General features: G+C 44.6%; 2 protein-coding genes across 2 annotated transcripts; both read right to left on the bottom strand.

The window, feature by feature from the left end:
* Positions 1-13,836: 13,836 nt before the first annotated feature.
* On the bottom strand, positions 13,837-18,326 carry LOC127345427 (uncharacterized). The gene is made up of 2 exons (XM_051371900.2): positions 15,939-18,326; positions 13,837-15,620 (listed from the first exon to the last, which is right to left on the bottom strand). Exon 2 carries the CDS (start codon positions 14,665-14,667, stop codon positions 14,119-14,121), a length of 549 nt encoding a protein of 182 aa, XP_051227860.1. The 5' UTR covers positions 14,668-15,620; positions 15,939-18,326; the 3' UTR covers positions 13,837-14,118.
* Positions 18,327-18,462: 136 nt separating this feature from the next.
* LOC127345426 (large ribosomal subunit protein bL27c) lies at positions 18,463-20,274 on the bottom strand. Its single transcript, XM_051371899.2, has 3 exons — positions 19,928-20,274; positions 18,819-18,920; positions 18,463-18,741 (listed from the first exon to the last, which is right to left on the bottom strand). Exons 1-3 carry the CDS (start codon positions 20,207-20,209, stop codon positions 18,565-18,567), a joined length of 561 nt encoding a protein of 186 aa, XP_051227859.1. The 5' UTR covers positions 20,210-20,274; the 3' UTR covers positions 18,463-18,564.
* Between the last annotated feature and the right edge of the window lie 3,123 nt (positions 20,275-23,397).

Raw genomic sequence — 23,397 nt, 5'->3', positions numbered from 1 at the left:
AACTATTATGCAAATTATATGAAGTGTTTCACTTCATTTAAATCTTGTCCCAAGTACTCTCATATGAAGTTGTACTACTGGTCAATTACTCTCACATGAAATACTTGGAGATTTTAAATCATATTAAGCATTGTTAGATAGCCTGGGGTATTTCTACCTCATTTAAATCATTTTCTCAAATGATGATGATGCATGGTTGACTTAGGTCAACATTATTTCATGTATGATTGTTTGATAAATTAAATCTTAAGAAGATTCAATGAGAGGAAATTATTTCTCAAGAACTATATGGAAACTATCATTTACATATGTAATGAGAGGAAATTATTTTTCCTAAGAAGAAGAAACCAATGCACCAAATTGTGTTAATTGTGTGACTAGAATAGTTTGTATGAATGCATGATGTGCTTAGTATAGCCATTGAACCTTGTTGAGTGATTATACCTCGTATTCGAATTTAGACGCTAGCACCGGAGAATACCAGGAAGAGGAAGGAGTCTACCAAGAGGAGGAAGAGGAGCATTTTGACCACTACCAAGGCAAGCTAATACTCTTGCAAAGTGCCAAGCCCTTTGGGGCAAGGCACCATTAGTCTTACCTTTCTTACCACATTCCTATCCCAAGTTTTACCATACAAGTTTTTACTTGTTTATTTAAGGAGTTACTTTTATAGTTAACTTTGGTCTGAGTTAAGAGTAGTAATAAAGTAGCAATGTTAGTCTCAAGTTAGCCAAGCAAGATAGCACCCCTCATGATTAGTGCTAGTGCTAAATATTAAAACTTGACTACTCTAGATGGGAACATGTGACTTGATTTGAATTTGAAACCTTGGAATGATGAGTCATTCCATTGAATGAATTTTGAAGGTGAATATGACTTGGAGAAGATGGTGATTTTTGATTAAAACTGATATTGGTTTGGATGCGATACCTTTCCAATTTTGAGTACCCCCACAATACCTGATTATGGGTAGGGCTTAACTGGAAGTTTATGCATCTTAGTATGGGTTCCCTCTGAACACACATCATAGGGGTTATGCCGAGGCTGCCTTCGTTGTTGAGAAATGATGTGAATTGAGGTGAATTGTACGGCCAAGCCTCGTGCGCTTCCCTGTGCTGACAGCTTGGTCTTCACTGGGAGGCCAAGCTCATGGGGAGAGGTGCTCATACTAGGGTATGTAAGTGAAAGGTTATGGTTGATGATCCACGTACTGTGTTACGATGATTCGGGGTTATCCCGACGGATGAAATCAAATGTTGTGGCACAAGTGTGCAACCTCTGCAGAGTGTAAATCTATTCGAATAGCCGTGTCCACGGTTACGGACGGTTGGAAAGGCCATACAGTTTCCGGTGTCAGATTCTTGAAAATATTGGTGAAGTGAATGGTGAAAGGTGACTTTTTTTGAATCACAACTGAGTTGTGGGAATGACACTAATGTTCCCACTTGAGTTAGTTAGCCCTTGAAAGAGTCTTTGTCAAAAACTTGTGAACTAAAATTGGCTTTATGCAAATAAACTAGAGCTTAGCACCCCTTACTCGATTTGTTAGCACTTACATTAGTATTAGTTTGCGAGTACTTAAAGTACTCACGGCTTTGTCCCTGGCTATTCAAATGGCCAGAGTATGAAGATGAACAGAACTACCAAGGAGGTGACCAGCAGGACGCCTACGACAACTAGGAGTCTTCCAACGTCAAACGTTGGCCTGTGGACTAGAGAGTCCATTTATCTTTACGCTTCCGCTATGAACTTGTGTTTGTTCGTTGATCAATAGATCAACTATTTGTGTAATATGAATCATGTGATTCAAGTTGTAAGACAATATGGGTTGTAATGAATAATTACTATGATATTCAACTATTATGCCTCGCAACAACAATATTCCTGGGATTGCGATGAATGACATAATAGGCATCTGGACTTAAAAATCCGGGTGTTGACAAGTTGGTATCAGAGCCATTGTTTGACCTTAGAAGACCCTAGTTAGAATGGACGTTCAGAAAAACTTAACTTTGAAATCAAATGAAGTGAATATTTATGAAAAATTATTCATACTCTTGTCTTTGAGACCTTTTCAAAGTGATGAAACATGTTCTTCCTTATGAATTTACCTAAAATTTTGCCACACTTGTTCACTCTCTAACTTACTTATCCATTTCGCTTTCAGATGGAGCCGAATGAACCCATCAACACCAAGTTTTACCAGCTTGGGAACGGAGGAAGCTTGATCTTCGAGCACGACCTCAACGCCCTCTCGGACTTCCTCGGACTCCCTCACCCCGAGTTCCACGGAATTCAGGTGGATGACCATCCTGGAGGGGAGTTGCAGTGGATCATCACTGCTGACTTAAGGGGCAAGATGGAGCCTCCCACTTCGGAGAGGATCCTCTTCTCCTTCCGCGAGAGCAAGTGGCTCGACGGACTCGCACGTGCTCTTCAGGAGTCACTTGCTCGCCTCTGCGGGCAGAATGTGGTGCGCATCCTCGCATCCCGCTTCGCGCATCTTGTGAGGCGTGATGCCATGGGAGTGCCCATGGAGCTGCAGCCGCACCCGGAGTTGAGGCACCATGCTGAGTACCTCGACTTCGTGTTGTACCAGACTCAGAAGGATCTGGACGCCTCCCGTGTGTACGCCAACCAGACCCACGCTCACATCGCTTAGCAAGGTGAGGCGATCAAGCTGCTCGCCCGCGACCGCAAGACCCTTCGCCAGCAGCGTGCCAAGAAGGACGCTACTATTGTGCGCCTTCGCGCCAAGATAGCATCTTTGGAGGCCACTGTCAAGGCCCAGGAGGACCAGCTGAGAGAGATGGAGGAAGATGATGGAGGAATAGACCTTCAGGGAGGAGGAGCCTTCCTGAGTGACGACGACAACTTTGAGGAGGACGAGTTCACCGAGGAGGAGGACTACGAGTTTCTAGAGGCAGGACCAGACGTCTTCGTCCCGATCGATGTGGATGATGAGGAGTAGTTGCACTTGATCACTTATGTAGGTGTGAGTTGTATCCCGCCCGTTGTATCGTAGCATGAGAGTATGGTTCTTAAAACCATGGGAAGTGTTAAGTGTTAGTTTGTAATGTGTTATGAATGAATGAATGAATGTTTGTGTTTGTCATCGAAAGACTTCAAGTTTTAAAATTTTGAACTTACTCAAAATAAACCATAGAATTTCCCTCTTATCTCATGATCTTCTCTATGTTCAGATGGCCCCTCCCAATCGCAACACCAACAATGTCATGATGCAACTGCTGCAGACCTTGATGGCAGATAGAGAGACAGAAAGAGCTGAACGCCAAGCCAACATCGCAGCACTGCAAAACCTTGCCAACCAAGGCCATGGAAATCATGACCACCCCGGATCCAAACTCAAGAACTTCCAGAACACCAACCCTCCGGTGTTTAGCAAGACTGAAGAACCCCTCGACGCCGACGACTGGCTCCAGACTATGGAGAATAACTTGGAAGTAGCCAGAGTGGAAGCCAACGAGAAGGTCCTGTTCGCAACCCACTACCTTGCCGGACCAGCCCGAGCCTGGTGGACTAGCACCCGTGCCATGAACGGAGGTCAAGTCATGACTTGGGCAGACTTCAAGCTCAAGTTTAGCAAGTACCATGTGCCCCCGGGTCTTATCAAGAAGATGAGGGACGAGTTCCGCGAACTCAAGCAAGGACGGATGACGGTGGTAGAATACCGCGACAGGTTCCTTACCCTGTCAAGGTACGCCCCCGACGAGACCGACACCACCGAGAAGAGGCAGGAGAGATTCTTGAACGGACTGCATGATGAGATGCAGACTGTCCTCGTCAACATCCCCTTCGCCGACCTTGAAGCCCTAGTAGACTCCGCCATCCAGATGGAAGGCAAGTTGAACCAAGCCAATGAGAACCGCAAACGCCGCATGATGCACCAGAGTGGGCCCAGCAATGCCCCGAAGTATCGCCCCAGCTCAAGTGGAGGTTTCACTCCGAGAAACAACAACAAGCCCCCGATGCAGACTTCACGCCCCGGTTATCAGAACCGGAGTGGAGGAAACTCCAGGCCAGGAGGCCACCACAACAACAGCAACTACAATAACAACAACAACAACTTCAACCGCGCTCCGCCCAGAGCCCCCAACAACAACAACAACAACAACACCAATACCGCTCCAAGGACTGGGAGCAACGCCATCCCCGTCGCAACCAAGGACAAGGCCACCATCACTTGTTATGAGTGTGGTGTGGTGGGACACTACTCCAACGAGTGCCCCAAGAGGTTAGCCAAGATTGCAGGCAACACCGCTGCACCTGCTCAGCAGCAACGCCGTGTCTCCACCGGCAAGAAGTTCGCCCCCAACAACCCCAATAACCGCAACGACCGTCTCTTCCACATGAACGCCGAAGAAGCCCAGGAAGCACCAGATGTGGTACTGGGTATGTTTTCTGTCAACTCCATCCCTGCCAGAGTGTTGTTTGATTCCGGAGCATCTCATTCTTTTGTCACTGAAGACTTTGCATCCACAAGTAAAATTCAACCTATCAGTTTGAAGCATGTTATGATAGTTCAAATTCCGGGATCAACCACCAAAGCCAGAAAATTTTACAAAAATGTACCCATCAGAATCCATGAAGTAGATTTCTATGCCAATCTGATTATTCTGGGAACCAAATGTTTGGAAGTCGTACTAGGAATGGACTGGATGTCAAAACACCATGGATTGATTGACTGTGCCAAGAAAGCCATCACCATGACTAGCAGCACCGGTATCCTAGTAGAACATGTATCTGAAAGACTACCCAGAAAATTCACCTGCAACCAAAGTGTAGCCAAGCCAACTCTGGATCAGATCAGGGTCGTTCGTCGATACCCTGATGTGTTTCCGGATGATCTACCCGGTATGCCCCCGGATAGGGATATCGAGTTTATTATCGAGTTAATCCCCGGAACTGGACCTATAGCACAGAGAGCCTATAGCATGAACCCAACAGAGCTGGTGGAGCTGAAGAAGCAGATAGATGATATGTTAGCCAAAGGTTTGATTCGACCTAGTGCATCACCCTGGAGATCACCTGTTTTGTTTGTGGACAAGAAGGATGGTGCCACTCGTTTATGTACGGACTACCGTAAGCTTAACAATGTCACCGTCAAGAACAAGTACCCCCTACCCAAGATAGAAGACCTGTTTGATCAGTTGACCGGAGCCAAAGTGTTTTCTAAGATTGATCTTAGGACTGGTTATCATCAGCTAAAGATTCGAGCCACTGATATCCCAAAGACTGCCTTTACCACCAGATATGGGTTGTATGAGTACAACGTCATGTCGTTTGGATTAACCAATGCCCCAGCTTATTTCATGAACCTCATGAATAAGATCTTCATGAATTTTCTGGACAAGTTTGTCGTTGTCTTCATCGACGACATCCTTATCTACTCCAAATCCGAAGAAGAACATGAACAGCATTTGGAGACTGTCCTAGAAACCCTTAGACACCACCAGTTGTACGCCAAGTTCAGCAAATGTGAGTTTTGGTTGAAGGAAGTAGGATTCCCAGGACATGTCTTGTCCGCAGGAGGAATTGTCGTAGATCCCGCCAAGATCAAAACTGTTACAGAATGGCAAGCCCCAACCACCCAAACCGAGGTCCGTGCTTTTCTTGGATTAGCCGGATATTACCGCAGATTTGTGGAAGGCTTTTCGAGCATCGCTCGACCAATGACACAACTGTTGAAGAAGGACAAGAAGTTCGAATGGACTGACAAATGTGAAGAGAGTTTTCAACAACTCAAGAGTAGACTGACCTCAGCCCCAATCCTGATCATGCCGGACATCACCAAGCCCTTTGACGTCTATTGCGGCGCTTCCAAGATTGGTCTTGGATGTGTCTTGATGCAAGAAGGCAAAGTGATTTCATACCTTTCAAGACATCTGAAGCAACATGAGCAGAACTATCCAACCCATGACTTAGAGCTTGCAGCCGTTGTCCTAGCCTAGAAAGTTTGGCGTCATTACCTCATGGGTAATCGATGCGAGATCTACTTCGACCACAAGAGCCTGAAATATATCTTTACCCAGAAAGAGCTGAATATGAGACAGCGCAGATGGATAGAATTGATCAAGGATTACGACATGGAGATTCACTACCACCCCGGCAAGGCCAATGTGGTAGCGGATGCTTTGAGCAGACTGCCGTGTCAGTTGAACTCCATGATTGCAATCGAGCAGCCCAGCCTGTTTCATGAGTTTGAACAGTTTAGACTTGAACTTGTGAGTGAAGGATTCCTAGCCAGCATAGAGCTACAACCCACCTTGATTAGCCAAATCAAGGAAGCCCAGAAGGGAAACGCTAGCATTGACGGGATCAAGAACCAGATAGTTGCAGGGAAGGCACCAGGATTCACCGTAGATGAAGCCGGAGTTCTTTGGTACAAAGGACGCCTTTGTGTACCATCTGACTCAGACTTGAAGCAAGTCATCCTGAAAGAATCCCATGACACCCTTTACTCAATCCACCCCGGAGGTACCAAGATGTATCAAGACTTGAAGGAACAATTTTGGTGGCATGGAATGAAGAGAGAAATCAGAAGCTACATCGCCAAGTGTGATATCTGTCAACGAGTCAAGGCGGAACATCAGTGACCCGCAGTACTGCTACAGCCACTGCAGATTCCAGAATGGAAGTGGGACTCAGTAGGAATGGACTTTATCACAGGTTTGCCCAAATCCAGCAAAGGAAATGATTCAATCTGGGTAGTTATCGATAGACTGACCAAGGTAGCCCATTTCATCGCCGTCAAGACCACATACCAAGGCCCAAAGTTAGCGGAACTGTATATCTCCAGAATAGTCGCCCTGCACGAAACCCCGAAGTCGATTGTGTCAGATAGAGGATCACAGTTCACCTCAAGATTCTGGCAGAAAGTGCACGAAGGACTAGGAACCCGTCTGAATTTCAGCACCGCCTATCACCCACAGACCGATGGACAGACTGAAAGAGTCAACCAGATACTGGAGGACATGCTGAGAGCATGTGTACTGGAATATGGATCCAAGTGGGAAGACTGCCTGCCTTATGCAGAATTATCTTACAACAACAGCTACCAAGCCAGCTTACAGATGGCCCCCTTTGAAGCCATGTACGGAAGGAAATGTCGTACCCCTCTGAATTGGTTAGAAGTCGGAGAAAGCCAAGTCTTTGGACCAGATGTTCTTCGTGAAGCCGAAGAGAAGGTGCACAAGATCCGCGAGTACCTCAAGACGGCGAAATCAAGACAGAAGAGCTACGCCGACAAGCGACGCCGAGAGATGACCTTCGAGATCGGAGATTTCGTCTATCTCAAAGTACCCCCCGTGAAAGGAATGCAGAGATTCCAGCTGAAAGGAAAGCTCGCACCCTGATATGTCGGCCCCTACAAAGTTCTCAGCCGCCGCGGTGAAGTATCTTATCAACTGGAGTTACCAGAAGAAATGTCGGCGGTGCACGACGTGTTTCACATCTCACTCCTCCGGAAGTGCCTTGAAGTCCCCGAGAAGACCGAAGTGTTCAAGAACATCGATCACCGATCGGTGGACATCAAACAGGACTTGACGTATCGCAAAGTGCCGATCTGCATCCTGGAGGAAGCTTACAGAACCACTCGCACCCGAAGCATCAAGTTTCTGAAGATTCAGTGGAGCAATCATACTGAAGATGAAGCCACCTGGGAACGCGAAGACTTCATGAAGAAGGAGTACCCAGATCTCTTTAGTACCTAACTTTCTTTTAGATCTCGGGACGAGATCTTTTGTAAGGGGGAAGGGTTTGTAACATCCCAAATTTCAATGAGAAGAAGAAGAAGAATTCCAGAGATCCAAAATTTAGAACCAACAAAAACTTTTATTTGCATATAGTGCCATGCATAGGACTTGTGCATTTGAGTGTTATGCCATGATGATTGTTCTTGTGCTTATGTGATAAACCCTAAAACCCTAAAGTGATCCAATGAAGATCACCAACCAAATAAAATAGAAGAGAAAGAAATCAAATAAGAAAACCCTAAAAACCCTCACATATGGTTTATGCCATTTTTGCAAATCTTTACCCTAGGCCATTTTGGTCTTCACCATTAGTTGTATTATGTTACTAAACACTTATTGCAACTTTTGGAATCAAAGAAACACAAATCAAATCAAATTCAAACTCAAATTGGGATCACATATGATAATGGTCAAATCTGCCATTTATATTCTGGTCCCTACTTTGAGCCCTTGTATTTCAAGTTTTTCAAACTAAACTTTCCTAATTCTTTGCATGTCATCCAAGAGCACATCAAGGTGAACAACTTTGGTAAAGACCACCATGCCAAAATCATCTTGGATCAAAAACTATGCTCATGTAAAGTTTAGACTTTTTAACTTTTGCAACAATCTCACTTTGGGCAATTTTGCAATTCTTTGATTTTTAAAATTCCACCAACACACATGGTTGTCTCTGGTCATTTACAACTCAACCAAACCAACCACTTCAAATTTTTGCAACCATTTGAACTCAACCAAATTTTGCAAGAATTTGAATTGGGCAAATTTGGAACAAATCAAAAACACTATTGTGAATAGTTTTGGCCTAACCCTAAGCCACCACTCACGTCTACCCTGTCCCCTGATCCCTTCTACCTCTATTACACCAAATAGCAAGCCTAGAGGGGAGCACCACATGCCAAGCTCCAACCATGCCGGCCATGGACATGGTCACTCCCCTCTCCTCTCTTCTCTCAACACCAGCCTCGACCACCTTGCCCAACAGCCTCCCCTTGGTCCCCTGAGCACGCCAATATGCGTCGTTCGTCGAAAGGTGGACCACAATGCCCTAGCCAGTGCGCGCCCACGACGCACAGGTGCGACAGGAGCGGCATGGCCATGCCGTGCATGTCGGCCGACGCGCGCGCCACAGACACGCGTCGCCTCGCCAGCTCAAGCATGCCCTGGCCCCCTTTTCTTCACCACGCGCCTCGCCGTGCCACCAAGAACCCGTCAGACACGCACAAGACGCAGACCCGTGCCCGCCGCCGCCAGAGACGACGAGCACATCCCGCTTCTGTCGCGCTACGCCCAGCGACCACCTGACCGCATCAGACGCCGCCCAACCAAGCTGTCCCCGCCCAGAAGACCGCCACGATGCTCTACATAGTATGCCGCCAGCCTCTAGCTCGCTAGCTCGCCGGAACCGCCGCGCCATGGTCGACTTCCTCACTGCCCCGTAGCACCTCCACGCCTCTATAAATAGAGCGTTCCCTGGACGCCATTGAGCACACCATCTCACTCCCCACCCTTCACCGCTTCTCCTCACACCATTAGCCAGACCAATCACCGCCGGAGTCGCCGGAATTAGAACATCGGAGCCGCGGAAGCTCTGCGAACCTCGCCGTCGATTCAGGCCGCCCCAAGCTCCACCACTGCTATAGGCTGCTTCACCGTCGTCGACAACCTCGCCCTGAACCTCGCCGCCGACCGCTGGAGCCCTGGTTAGCCCTCCGACCCCCTAGGCTCGCCGCCAGACCCTCGGGTTCTCGCCGGAGAAGACGATGAGCGTGCGCCGTTGGATCTTCCTCTAATCCAACATCCCACAGCTCGCGTACCGGTTCGGGTTTCAAATAGAGACTGGCGGGTGGCCCCCACCTCGTCAGACGGCCCGCGCGCACTGGATGCGTTGTTGGGCCAAGTTCCCTGTTTCAAACCGTTTCGGCCCAACTCCATTTCCCGCCGGCCCTTTTAATTCAAATGTGAATTTCCAAATTCATTTAAATTTCAATACTGGCCCTGACTTTGAAATTCAATGGAATCTGTTTGGCTTGACCAAATTTAGCAAATTTGACGTTGTTGGAAAACTACTGAAAAGATCTACAAGTTGACACTGGTCTCACTGTGAGATCTGTTGTAGAAATAAAGTGACAAAAAGATTAAGTCAGGGACTTTTGCACTTTCAAATAAATCTTAAAAATCAATCAAAAATGATATTTAGTTGATTCCAACTCTAATAGCTCACATTTCACTTACACTAATTGTTTCTGCAAGAATATGGTGTGGTCACCTTGTATGATCATGCCCTAGTTTGAATAAAGGACTATATGGCTAGTTTATTTAAGTGATATTGTCCAAAACTATTATGCAAATTATATGAAGTGTTTCACTTCATTTAAATCTTGTCCCAAGTACTCTCATATGAAGTTGGACTACTGGTCAATTACTCTCACATGAAATACTTGGAGATTTCAAATCATATTAAGCATTGTTAAATAGCCTGAGGTATTTCTACCTCATTTAAATCATTTTCTCAAATGATGATGATGCATGGTTGACTTAGGTCAACATTATTTCATGTATGATTGTTTGAGAAATTAAATCTTAAGAAGATTCAATGAGAGGAAATTATTTCTCAAGAACTATATGGAAACTATCATTTACATATGTAATGAGAGGAAATTATTTTTCCTAAGAAGAAGAAACCAATGCACCAAATTGTGTTAATTGTGTGACTAGAATAGTTTGTATGAATGCATGATGTGCTTAGTATAGCCATTGAACCTTGTTGAGTGATTATACCTCGTATTCGAATTTAGACGCTAGCACCGGAGAATACCAGGAAGAGGAAGGAGTCTACCAAGAGGAGGAAGAGGAGCATTTTGACCACTACCAAGGCAAGCTAATACTCTTGCAAAGTGCCAAGCCCTTTGGGGCAAGGCACCATTAGTCTTACCTTTCTTACCACATTCCTATCCCAAGTTTTACCATACAAGTTTTTACTTGTTTATTTAAAGAGTTACTTTTATAGTTAACTTTGGTCTGAGTTAAGAGTAGTACTAAAGTAGCAATGTTAGTCTCAAGTTAGCCAAGCAAGATAGCACCCCTCATGATTAGTGCTAGTGCTAAATATTAAAACTTGACTACTCTAGATGGGAACATGTGACTTGATTTGAATTTGAAACCTTGGAATGATGAGTCATTCCATTGAATGAATTTTGAAGGTGAATATGACTTGGAGAAGATGGTGATTTTTGATTAAAACTTATATTGGTTTGGATGCGATACCTTTCCAATTTTGAGTACCCCCACAATACCTGATTATGGGTAGGGCTTAACTGGAAGTTTATACATCTTAGTATGGGTTCCCTCTGAACACACATCATAGGGGTTATGCCGAGGCTGCCTCCGTTGTTGAGAAATAATGTGAATTGAGGTGAATTGTACGGCCAAGTCCTGTGCAGTTCCCAGGTTGACAGTTGGTCTTCACTGGGAGGCCAAGCTCATGGGGAGAGGTTCTCATACTAGGGTATGTAAGTGAAAGGTTATGGTTGATGATCCGCGTACTGTGTTACGATGATTCGGGGTTATCCCGACGGATGAAATCAAATGTTGTGGCACAAGTGTGCAACCTCTGCAGAGTGTAAATCTATTCGAATAGCCGTGTCCACGGTTATGGACGGTTGGAAAGGCCATACAGTTTCCGGTGTCAGATTCTTGAAAATATTGGTGAAGTGAATGGTGAAAGGTGACTTGTTTTGAATCACAACTGAGTTGTGGGAATGACACTAATGTTCCCACTTGAGTTAGTTAGCACTTGAAAGAGTCTTTGTCAAAAACTTGTGAACTAAAATTGGTTTTATGCAAATAAACTAGAGCTTAGCACCCCTTACTCGATTTGTTAGCACTTACATTAGTATTAGTTTGCGAGTACTTAAAGTACTCACGGCTTTGTCCCTGGCTATTCAAATGGCCAGAGTATGAAGATGAACAGAACTACCAAGGAGATGACCAGCAGGACGCCTACGACAACTAGGAGTCTTCCAACGTCAAACGTTGGCCTGTGGACTAGAGAGTCCATTTATCTTTACGCTTCCGCTATGAACTTGTGTTTGTTCGTTGATCAATAGATCAACTATTTGTGTAATATGGATCATGTGATTCAAGTTGTAAGACAATATGGGTTGTAATGAATGATGACTATGATATTCAACTATTATGCCTCGCAACAACAATATTCCTGGGATTGCGATGAATGATATCATAGGCATCTGGACTTAAAAATCCGGATGTTGACAGCCGCATCGGTATACAAGGCCCAATTTGAGGGCATGACCTTTTCCCCTATGCCCCAATTGGTGTGGAACAATTGGGCCCCTCCTAAGTGCAAGCTTTTTGCATGGCTCGTGTTGCAAGATCGCGTCTGGACGGCCGACCGGCTCCAAAAGCGTGGATGGCCAAATTGCGGGGTTTGCCAATTATGCATGAGGGAACCCGAGTCCGCAACACACCTCCTCTTCAAATGCCGCTACTCCCGGAGGATTTGGAACTCTTTACTTTCTTGGCTTGGGATCATCTCGGTCGACACCTCTAATTGGCCTAACTTCGTGACGGTCGAAGATTGGTGGCTAAGCTTCATCTTCGTCAATGGCACGAGACGGAAATCCTTAGCGTCTCTCATCATGCTCACCTCTTGGGAAATTTGGAACGAGCGCAATGCGAGGGTTTTCCGTAAGGTTTCCACCATGCCGATGGTTGTTGTAGCTAAAATTAAAGGAGAGGCGGCTCTTTGGAGCGCGGCGGGTGCTACACACTTGGGTTCTATCATGCCGCGAGAGTGATCTTTTGTTTTCCAAGTTTGTACTCGGCTTGTAATAAACCATAACTCTTTCTTATTCAATGAATGGGGCAAAGCTTTTGCCCACTTTCAAAAAAAAAAGTGCGCCTGGTTTTTTTCTTTCAAGAAAGAGCATAATATAGTGTGATATCACCAATGACAACGGCGAGAAAAGGTGGCTCAACGAATGCATGCACGCCGACGAAGCTGACGCCTATCTGAATCAGCAGCCGGAAAAGCGACCAAATCAACCAAACAAGTGGTTCGCTTCCCATCACTTGTGATAAACCACTCAGGATAATATTTAATCCCTTCTGCATCTTTGTGTACGTGTGTGCGCCAATGTACAATTGATAAATCTGAGCAAAAGTTGCATGAGCATATGCTGATATGCAGGCAGGCAGGTGCCCTTTGACACTGTTATCATGCCGGAACAATCAGCATCGCGTGTGCGACCTTCCTTTTCATTATCTTAAGAGGAGTGAAAAAGATCAACGCCTGCACCATTATTTCATGTCTCTCTTCTTTTAATTCTTGCTGGTATTTTTTTTTATTCAAGCAGTTTCCAGACAATTCTGGGGCCTAATATGGGCATCTGTCAACTGTTAGTTTACCCTGTCAAGAAAAGAACTGCTAGTTTACACACCACTTCATAGATTTACTCAACTTAAGCTTCCTTTGATAAATCGAATAAGAGTAGTGATAAGCCACTCAGAACAGTATCTAATCATCTGCGCTATCTTTTGCGTGTGTGTGTGTGCGCGCGCGCCAATGTGGCATTGATAACCTGAATAGAAGTTTCCTGCTCATAGGCCGATATGCAGGCGAGCAGGCCTTTTGCCACTATTATGATGTCTGAACATTCAGCATTGCGTGTGATCCTATTTTTTTATTATTATAAAGAAGGGATAAAATCTTTGGATCAACACCTGCACCATCTTTTCATGTCCCTTCTTTAAATCCTCGCTGGATAGATTCTATAATTATTATCTCGACAACTAGTTTTCCCGAAAGGGTGTAGCAATTGCAGTTGTTTACCGGTGGCCTGATTTCAGAGTAAATTAATTCGCCCATATGTGAACTGCTAAGTTTTCAGTTAAACACTTCATTGATGTTACTGAATTTTTGCTTCCTTTGTCATCCCGGTTACTTTGTGAGTCAGGATGGTCACAAATTGTGACCACCAGGTTCTCCAAGTGCTATCATAATCATGGCATCATCACACTAGCCAGACACAAAGCAATATAACAGAAAGACACCATGCATCACTTCTTTTTTCCTTACTTTTTCAAAGATCACACACATTCCTTATCTCTCCTCCTCTCTGCCTAATTCCCGGGCATTGCTACGCCCCAGAATTAATCAGCTACACCGCGAGAAGACAGTGGAATAGGTTCTTCTTACCTCTGACCCTAACATGCCAAAATTAAGCATAGTAGCACACATCATTACATGTCCTTAATTTGGAGTAATCTTCTCGTGCATCTTCAAACACCAAGGAAATTAAGTAAGCTAGATCATTCATGGTCACCGATCAGTGTCGAAGAAGCTCTTGGCTTCGAGCTTCCTCTGCCTCCTCACCCTTGCGATGAAATCGTCCACCCTCTTCTCCAGCTCCTCTTCTCCTTGTTCCTCCTCTTCCTCCTCCTCTCCCTCCCAAACTACTCCAACCTGGGCGCTTTGATCTGTGAACACCACCGTGGTCGTTGTTGTCGACGTGACATTTCTCTTCACGTGCTCCTCGTGGATGCCATCCACATCCACTAGGGAAGCAGGCGGGCTCCTCGGCGCCAGCCTAGACTCATTGATGAGGAAGGCGACGATGAGATTGCCGACGACAAAGAGGCACTTGGGGCTGAGCAAGAAGGCCGTGGCCAGGTCAGGGAGGGTGGTGAGGAAGGAGATGAGGAGTGAGCACAGCCTGGGGAACCAGGCAGGGCTAGTAAGCAGCAGGCAAAGAACACAAGTGGCCACCATGTAAGGGGTGAGAGTAGGGAGCAGCTTTTGCTGCTGCTGCCTCCTGCTCCTCCTGTACTTCCTCATGGCCTTGATCTTCTCTATGCTGATTGGATCCATTATTTTTTTGAGTAATCAAGCTCTTGCTATGAACAGCACAAAGGTGTATGTACAGAGACCTGAGGAGGCTCAAGAAGCTATGACCAGAATGAGGGGGCAGGATGGGTGGTGAGAGGGTTTTATATGCGGTTTGAGCGGGAGGCTGGCCATGAAAAGGCAGAAGAAGAGAGTCGGAAATTTAAAGCACCAAGTGTCTCAATACAAGAGGGGGCAACCATGCAAGTACAGACATCTCCTATCCTATTGGTGGTGGAGATGAAGAGGAACACATGACATGATGCTTTTTTGCAATTTGATGAGATTTTATAGATAAATAAATTTATGTGTTGTGAGTGGGGGCAATTCTTTGTCAGAAAAGATATAGTGTCTGTCTGCCTTCTCTTCACTTTCTTTACCCCCTTTCTTTTCCTTTCCCTATCTTGCCCTGCTTTGGGTCCCTCTGCTCTCATGATCCTGATCCCTGGACTTGATGACTTGGACTTCAAGATTTGGATGCCTCCAAAATACCGTGGATTCCAGTCCATTGGATTTGATTTACAGCCACAAACTGTGAGAAAACATGTTGAATGGACATAACAAGCTTTACAGGCCACTGCTATGTCATGTAGCAATTGTTGGCAAACATACAGCGTTTCCTAGCAGTTGGTGCACAATAATTCAGTGTCAGCTCTGGCAGTTATGGACTCATGGTGGTTGGTGAATGATGATTCACCCTCAGAGCCAACTGTGGTAGGAGTTGCTGAATATTTCTGCTCATGTGATATGTGTGGACTCAACATTCTAGACGCTGGTGGTACAGTCGGTGCAAGTACACCTGGAAACTGTGTGGAGTTTGGCTTCTCTGGAATAGCTCTTTGTGTCAGGAGCTGGAATAACCATGACCAGGTGCTCATCTGTACTTCAAATCTGGAACTCAACCCCAGCAGGTTGGTAATTACACTTCAGGAAATTCACTACAAAAGCAAAAAAAAAAAACAGTACCAAATCGTCTAGGAACTTTGACCAAAACGGTTCGATAAAAAGGGTGATAAAAGGGTGACAACTTTTAATTAACTGATGGCCTGAAGATCAGCTAAGCAAGAAGCCAAGATTCAGTCTACCGTACTATAAGTTTCTACCAGAATATGTCCATATAGCCTTTTAGTTGTCATGTTCCATTGCATCCTCTAATAACCTATGTACACAGGAGTTCAAGTCTGATACTGTAATACAGTAATTCTACGTTATCATTATCATATGAAAGGGAAGTTGAGGTTGCGAGGACCACATACCCTCCGAATTTCAAGAAAGAATGTCTTCTGTATATGATCAATGCATCAGTAAATCCTTCGAACGTTCAGCAAAAACTTGTTTTGTAGCAAAACCGTGCGCAACTGTCGCTACATGAAATAACCAGAGACTTGATGGCTAAGGAAAGATGAGGCTAGGAGTCCAACAAACACTAGTGCAGTGCAGTAGTGCCCCTTATCCCCTTTGAAAGGAACTAGCTTCTCTCTTTTCCAAGACTGGTGAGGGGCCTGCTAACTGAGTGCAGTGTAGAACTGGTCAGTGTTGAGCAAGGCAAGTAGGCAACACAAAAGTATATGTTTGCCCCAGCAACTTGCCTGTCATGCCAATATGACATGCATTGCAAGACAAGAATGGCTCTGGAAATTATGGCCTCCAGCACCAGCAAAATGTGCTTTAGGCTAATAATAGAGCGGATGAAAGGAGCACAATTCTTGATGAAAAAGATTCATTAGCAGTTGGTGGATGCATCTTAGCTTTACTATTATGTGGTGCGGAGTGTGGAGTGTGGACTGGAGAGTCTGCATGAAATGGAAAGATTTGAGCAATCAATCCGGTATCTGTATTTTAGTGTTCTACATTACCTGGACCATGTGTTGTTACAAGAAAACAGAAGCGAACACAGTAAGGAGTTCTTCACCCCATTGCTTATGTATAGTTTTAAACCAAAACTCCAGCATTAAACAGCTCTATAACAAACAAATGGAATTATGCATATTGGTTTCTCGCAGAAGTAGGTGTTAAGTTCAGTTTTGATGCCCGGTATGTATTACTGTCAACAAGCAATATCTAAACCAGATTCTGCAAAAGCTTCATCTAGTAGGTTAACAAGCAATGACTTCTACACCATAAACAAACATCACATGCACAAGTTTGGTTACAGAATCCTAGTGCCAGATCGCTTCTGAAGTGATCTTTGTAAGAATAAAAAACGATATAACATTAGAAAATCTTAATAGCATTGTGCTCAACTAATTAGATTAACCTAGATAAGCAAAATCACTGATGGCTATGCATTGCGAAGAAATAAAAATCCATCATTGTATATGATACACCTTCCAGGGTGTATTCTAGAAAAAAAGAATCCATCATTGAAAAAAACTGGAAGGTTCCTAGAAACGTGACAAGAAACTAAAGACATGACACAAAATGCTCTGTGAATCTGTAGTACAGCTATTTTGGACACTGTGCACATGCTTAACCACCTAAAGTTATTGTTCTCCTAATGCTGCGTTACTTTAGATATACTTTATTACTGGCAGTATTTTATCCTGCAAATTGTATCCTCATCAGCATATGTAACTGGGAAAAATAAACTGTGACTCAAAATGTGTCAAATGGTTCCCAATACTGTGTTAATAAGCTAACTTCAGCATGGTAAACTTTGGTGTCAAAAAGAGAGAACGACAAATGATGTGCTTACAGTACCGTGCAATGTCAATACTGATTCCTTTGCAAGATTCCACATGTGAGGAGCATATGGGGACACTGAAAGAGAAAAAAGATCTAGTAATTCACATACTTTGTGCCCCTCTCCATGATTCAACTTGCACAAAGCTTGTCGAAAAACATGGTGGGATCTCAATAATGCTTGCCTTGGCGCCATCATTCACCAGTGCAGCTAGCTCCTGGGTTATAGGATGATACATAAAAGAGAGAGCAAACAAGGATCACGCTTCTTGATTCCACAGCCCTTTCCTATCCCTTGTGTTGTGTTCTTTGATCAAGACTTGTGTCCTTAGAATCGAGGGGGCGAGTAAGGGTCCCATCTACCCTGTGGTAGGTCAACTTTATTTAACAAAAAGCCCACCTGAGCTCAATTATGCTCCTCCTTGCTTTGCTTCCGCAAAAGCTAGATGGCTGATAGACTACACCATGGGGCATAAAAGAGGGGCCAAAACACCATAGAAATGGCCCTTCTATATTTCTATGTTGGGTAGATAATCAGCCTCTACTCCATAAGTTTCCTTAAGAATAAAATATATTTTCTTCTCTGTAATAATTAGGGATATGGTGTATTGTTGTGGTTCCCCGCATTTGAGCAGAGATAATGTGTACTACTAGTTTCTGTTGTTTCGTGAGGTCATCTCACAACTTAAATTGCTTTCACCAAACGGAACCTAGCATCTCCGAATTATTGGCAAATCAATTTAGTTTGAACAGAAACTCCTATTGTTTATAAATGCAGTACAATACCCCTCAAGAATAGGGACCATGGAAGAATGAAGAAATGCAGGGAGCCTGGTTGCAATCTTGCACGCACCAACTAACCTAAAACCGTTTACAACCCTACATGCCAAAGGTAACTTTTCTGCAAAGAGAACCTATGCAAAGTTTTGTCTAATAAAGCCTGAACCACATAACACGCTCCCAGTGATGACGGCGTTGATGTATTGGCACTATCACAAATTAAGTGGAATTTGTGGTTTGCGGGGAGTTAACATAGACCCCTCCTGGTCCCTAAAGTGTGCAGTATCCTGAAGACACACAACCAACACACAACATGAATTCAAAATGAAACTGGACTTGCATTCAACTTGCAGTCGACGATTTACATTCGAGAAAGATTTGTCAAGCATGGAAAAAAGAGAAATACATTACAGTAAACTATCAGCAGTCTGCTTTGACCTCAACACTTCCATCGGCAGCTGCCAACACCAACTGTGGCTCATAAGTTCTCTCTGCTCTTGCCTTCTTGCGCTCACGCTGCAAGCGGAAGTTCTCTCTCTTCCTTGCCCTGTAACTGTTTGGGTTCTCGGGCTGTTTCTCATATGGGTAAACGCTTACCTGGAAAGAAAAAACTGGGTAATCACATAACTGGTATTCCCCAGAGACCCAATTAGATACAGTTACTAGTGACTAACCTTTTTCCTGTCTGGTCCATATTTCTCAAACTTGACAAGTCCATCAATCAAAGCGAAGAGGGTGTGATCCTTGCCCATTCCAACATTATTTCCAGGATAGACCTGGAGTGTTCAACATAAATGTACATAAGAAAACATAAAAGCACAGAGAGACACACACGGAGATTTATATAATAGGTGCCCTTTTCCTACACCGTGTATAACTACTTTATAAAAAAGGAAGAAATGACAGAAATCATATATCACCAACAACATGCATATTACTAGAATATTGAAGGATGTCAGAAACCAAGAGCTATATTAAACACATAGTTCATGTATATATGGAAAGAAGTCGGGAAGGAAATAGCATTTGCACATTGAGTAATTTCGGGGACAGAGGATTGTGTTTTTTTCTGCCCTTGCAAAAATGGGACAAGCCAGACTCTGAAGACGTTAAGAGTGCAACCAGAAACGACCATACTGCCATACTGGTAAAGTTTGTACTACATGCAGCCACGTAGATAAAGGTCACACTTTGCAAAGACACGCTTTAGGACATGGCCATAGGCATGCCCTTTTTGCTCTTCTGATACCAAATAGCATGGCATTGGTATGTTGTATGTATGAAGTAAACATTCATTCAATCTAGTCAAAATGAAACTAGCAGCCTCTAACCTGCTGAAGGAAAATGTTTCGATTCATACAACAGCACTATATACAGTAGAGATGCACACTTTTTTAGGAATGGAGCTTCGATTACTGAACAACTTAATCAGCGACGAAGCATTCTACTAGAAGTGCCGAAGCACTTCCAAGTCTTACGGTTTCATTGAGAGCTGACAGACATCAATTGACAGTGTTGGCAATGCTACACCCTTCATTAACGGCTATGCATAATGCCAACGACAACCTTGTCCTAGAACTCCCTGGCGTGTACTGTAGGTTCATCACCTCACCACGGTCCGACCTTCCACAAATCCTCTCGCGCTAAAACTCAATCGGCAATTCGAACTACTACAACGGAACACCCAACATCAATTCCACCGTAATTTACCACTCAGCACGCTAGGCAGCGCCGAACGAACCGGCGGCATTAAAAGGAGCAGAGAGGCGGGGAAAGCGGGGACCTTGGTGCCGCGCTGGCGGATGATGATGGCGCCGGGCTTGGCGAGCTGGTCGCCGTAAATCTTGACCCCGAGGCGCTGGCCCTTGGAGTCCCTGCCGTTCTTGGTGCTACCGGCCCCCTTCTTGTGCGCCATCTGGATCGTCAGCCCGCGCGCCGGCAGCGTCGCGACGCCCACGCCCATCCCGACGCTGTTGCCTCCGAGCGCGGCGCGGTCGCCGCGGAGGAAGGAGGAGGATGAGGAGAGAGAGAGGCCCTTGAAGGCTCCCACCAGCGTGAACGCCATTTCTGTTCGCGCGGAGAAGGCAGCAAGCCAGCAACGGCAGGTTACAAGGCTCTGTACACGGCAGGAGAAGGAGGAAGAAGATGAGGTGATAACGTTGGGAGTGGAGTGGAATGGGGCTGAATCCTGGGCCTCTCGTGGGCTGCATGTACTGGGCTACCCACTATTTCGGCCTGGTGATGCTCGGGAGAGCTGTGCCGCCCAGATGGGCCTCATGGAGAGAATTGGCAACCGCTGAGCCCATTTCGTATCAGGCCTGCATATATTGATATTATTCCCTAGAAAAAGGTATATTGGTATTATTGTTTTTTTCACTTTGAGAACACCAGTAAGGCAGTAACATCATGTGACAAATGATCCCAGTAACCCAGGTAGCGCTGTTTTTTCAATAGAACTCTTTATTTTTTATTTTTTGTGTGATGTCCCGATCAATCAGCGATCAAATTAATGCTCGAGCAAATTATTGTAGGTACCAAAACACAGCAGATTCAAAAGAAAGTGACAGGTGTTGGAATGGCGTTGAACAGTCGACAGGTACAGGAACAGCGAGGCCACAAGGAAAAATCAACCAGTTCTTCCGTGTGAGTCCTGGAGGAGGAGGTGACACATACGTACATTGTGTGGTGTGAGCCGTGAAGTGCAGTGGAATTGGACGGGAATATGATTTTGGGCTTGACCGGAGGTGCAAAGGCATATCTTGGCCGTGAGAGAAAAAGACTATTCACCTTCTGCTAGCTCAGCTGCGACCTACATCAGTCTCTCCATCAGTCCCGTTCATCCCGCTGTCGGTACGCTGCATTCGACGCCCGTAGCAGTCTATCATCTTAACTTTTAAGATAAAATTGACATTCAAGAGAGACCGCCAACCAATTTCCTAGTTTGGGAGATTTCTTTTCGAAGTTTTGGCGTCTGTTACTTTGGTGAAGGTATCGTTGTTTTATCTCTCGGCTTCTTGCCTAGGCAACTCTAGAGGGGGAACCTAGATCTATGTCCGGATCGGATGAGGTGCTTGGCGCCTCTCTCTGTGATGGGGATGTCGTTTGGGAGCAGCTGTTGGTTCGAAGGATCACTAGGTGGAGCTGCGTGACATCTACCGCGTCGATGACAACTGGTTTCGGCACCGTGGCACAACGGGTCTCAAAAGCGGACAAAGGCATATGTACACACGTAAGGCGGCGGTGAATCTGTCTATCATCGTGGTAGATCGACGATAGGCCTAGCAGGTCAATGCTTTGATCCCTCTTGAAGATAGATCGAGGAAAGACCACAGTTGCATCTTCTTGAGCATGTGGCGATGGAAAAGGCCAGAAGGGAAGAATATGATTGTGGGGCTTGACTGGAAGCTGGACCGACGGGTCCCTTGCACAAATTACATGGTGATCCTATTCACCGCATTAGGCGGCCTTTGTTCCCTGCTTCAATTTTTGTTGATTTTATGTTATTTCTTAAATACTTTATTTCAATATATTAGATTAAAAATGTTTAAACCTAAAAATGATCAAAATTTAAAATATTTATACTTTAAAAAATCATATTTACAAAATGTTGAAATATGAAAAATATTTGAATATGAAAAAGTTCAAACCTGAAAATGGCCAGAATTGAAAAAAGAACAGGTTTTTAAAAAGTTCAAAAAAAGCTAACTCGCAAAATTGGAAAGGCGAAAAAATACCATGAAACCCGAAGAAAAACAAAGAAACGTCTTGAAGAAAACCGATATAGCAACAAACTATACCTAAAATGAAAACCAACAAAACTAGGAAAAGCGAAGAAAGCCCAGCGGAATCCAAAGAGAACCGGCTAAAACCGGAGAAACCCCAACAAAAACCAATATCCCACCTCAGACTAATGGCATGGCCCAGAACTAGTTCCCTTCAACCTACAACGATCATTGGCAGGGGCGAAGCTCTCCTTAGGGCAAGGCAGCGCAGCTGCCCTATCTTGATTTTTAGCGCATGCATTTAGATGCACATGGTTTTTCTGAATGATTTGAGTGATTGCACATCGAAAACAAATTATAAGTTATGCTTGTTTTAGTGAACACTGCGTAAAACCAACTTTGAACCGAGAACATGAACTAGGCATCAAAAATAAACTCATTTTTTAGGTTTAATGTGAATAAGATTGTTTGACTTGCAGAGATTTATCATGGATCTTACTATATAAAATATAACATTGAGCTATTTGTTATTCATACACGGAGAATTGACGGTTTTAAAGTTTTCTTGATATTTAAAAGGCACAATATGTTTCCTCCGGCCACATTATCAGCTCATTGAATTGGTTTTGCATTTTTCGGTGGTGACAATAAGAACTGAAATGCGTTTTCCGGCGATAAAGATCATCAAGACCAAGTTATGCATCAAACGAGGGATGTTCATAAGTCTTGATTGATTACAAAATATTTTTGAAAAGGTAGCTTTGCCATTGAGATGAAAATTTGGTGTATTTGTAGGTTCTACTTATAATTAAATATTTTATAGTTTCATTGTTCTAAGTGATGTGTTAGTATCATCTATAGCATTAATGTCTCATGACTATTTTTTTTTGTCTTTGCATCATTTTTCAAGAGTTTACGCCCTACCTCATATTTATTTCGTCCTTTGCCACTGATCATCGGGATAGCATCAGGGCATGGGCAACCCGACGCGTCCCAAAAAATCCTAGGCTAGGCTAGGCCAAGGTTGTATGTGGGCACATGCTCAAGCCTGCATTTTGAGCCCGAGCGTCGGGATGGACTAGGTTCAAGCATATAAAATACGTGATTTACACAAGCCAGGCCGAGGCCTGGCCGTGCCTTTTCATGTTTTGGGTTGGGCTTGTGCCTGATTTGTAGGCCCTAATGGTTGGGCTGGGCCAGGCTCGGGCCTACGTTTTTTGCTTCGGATTTTTGTAAGCCTGACCCAAGAATTGCCTAGGTATGATTGGGCGGTAAATAGGTTTCTCCCGAATTACCACGCATGATGGATCCTTCAACAAAAGCGTGTGCGCCTCTCCCTCGCAAGGCAAATCATAGCCCAAGACCCCACCGTCTCCTATGGCTACTGAGTACGGACTATGGTGCATGTTTCTTCTGTCGCCACGGCCGTTCTTTTCTCCTTTGAACTCGTCATCACGGCCATTCCTTTGCATATGAACATGCTTCGTTCATAAAAAAAAAGGCCCTAAAAGAGGTTTCGTTTGGAATCACG

The sequence above is a fragment of the Lolium perenne genome, chromosome 3 (genome assembly GCF_019359855.2).
Source record: "Lolium perenne isolate Kyuss_39 chromosome 3, Kyuss_2.0, whole genome shotgun sequence".
Taxonomy (NCBI): domain Eukaryota; kingdom Viridiplantae; phylum Streptophyta; class Magnoliopsida; order Poales; family Poaceae; genus Lolium; species Lolium perenne.
This window is presented reverse-complemented; position numbering and strand designations above follow the sequence as displayed.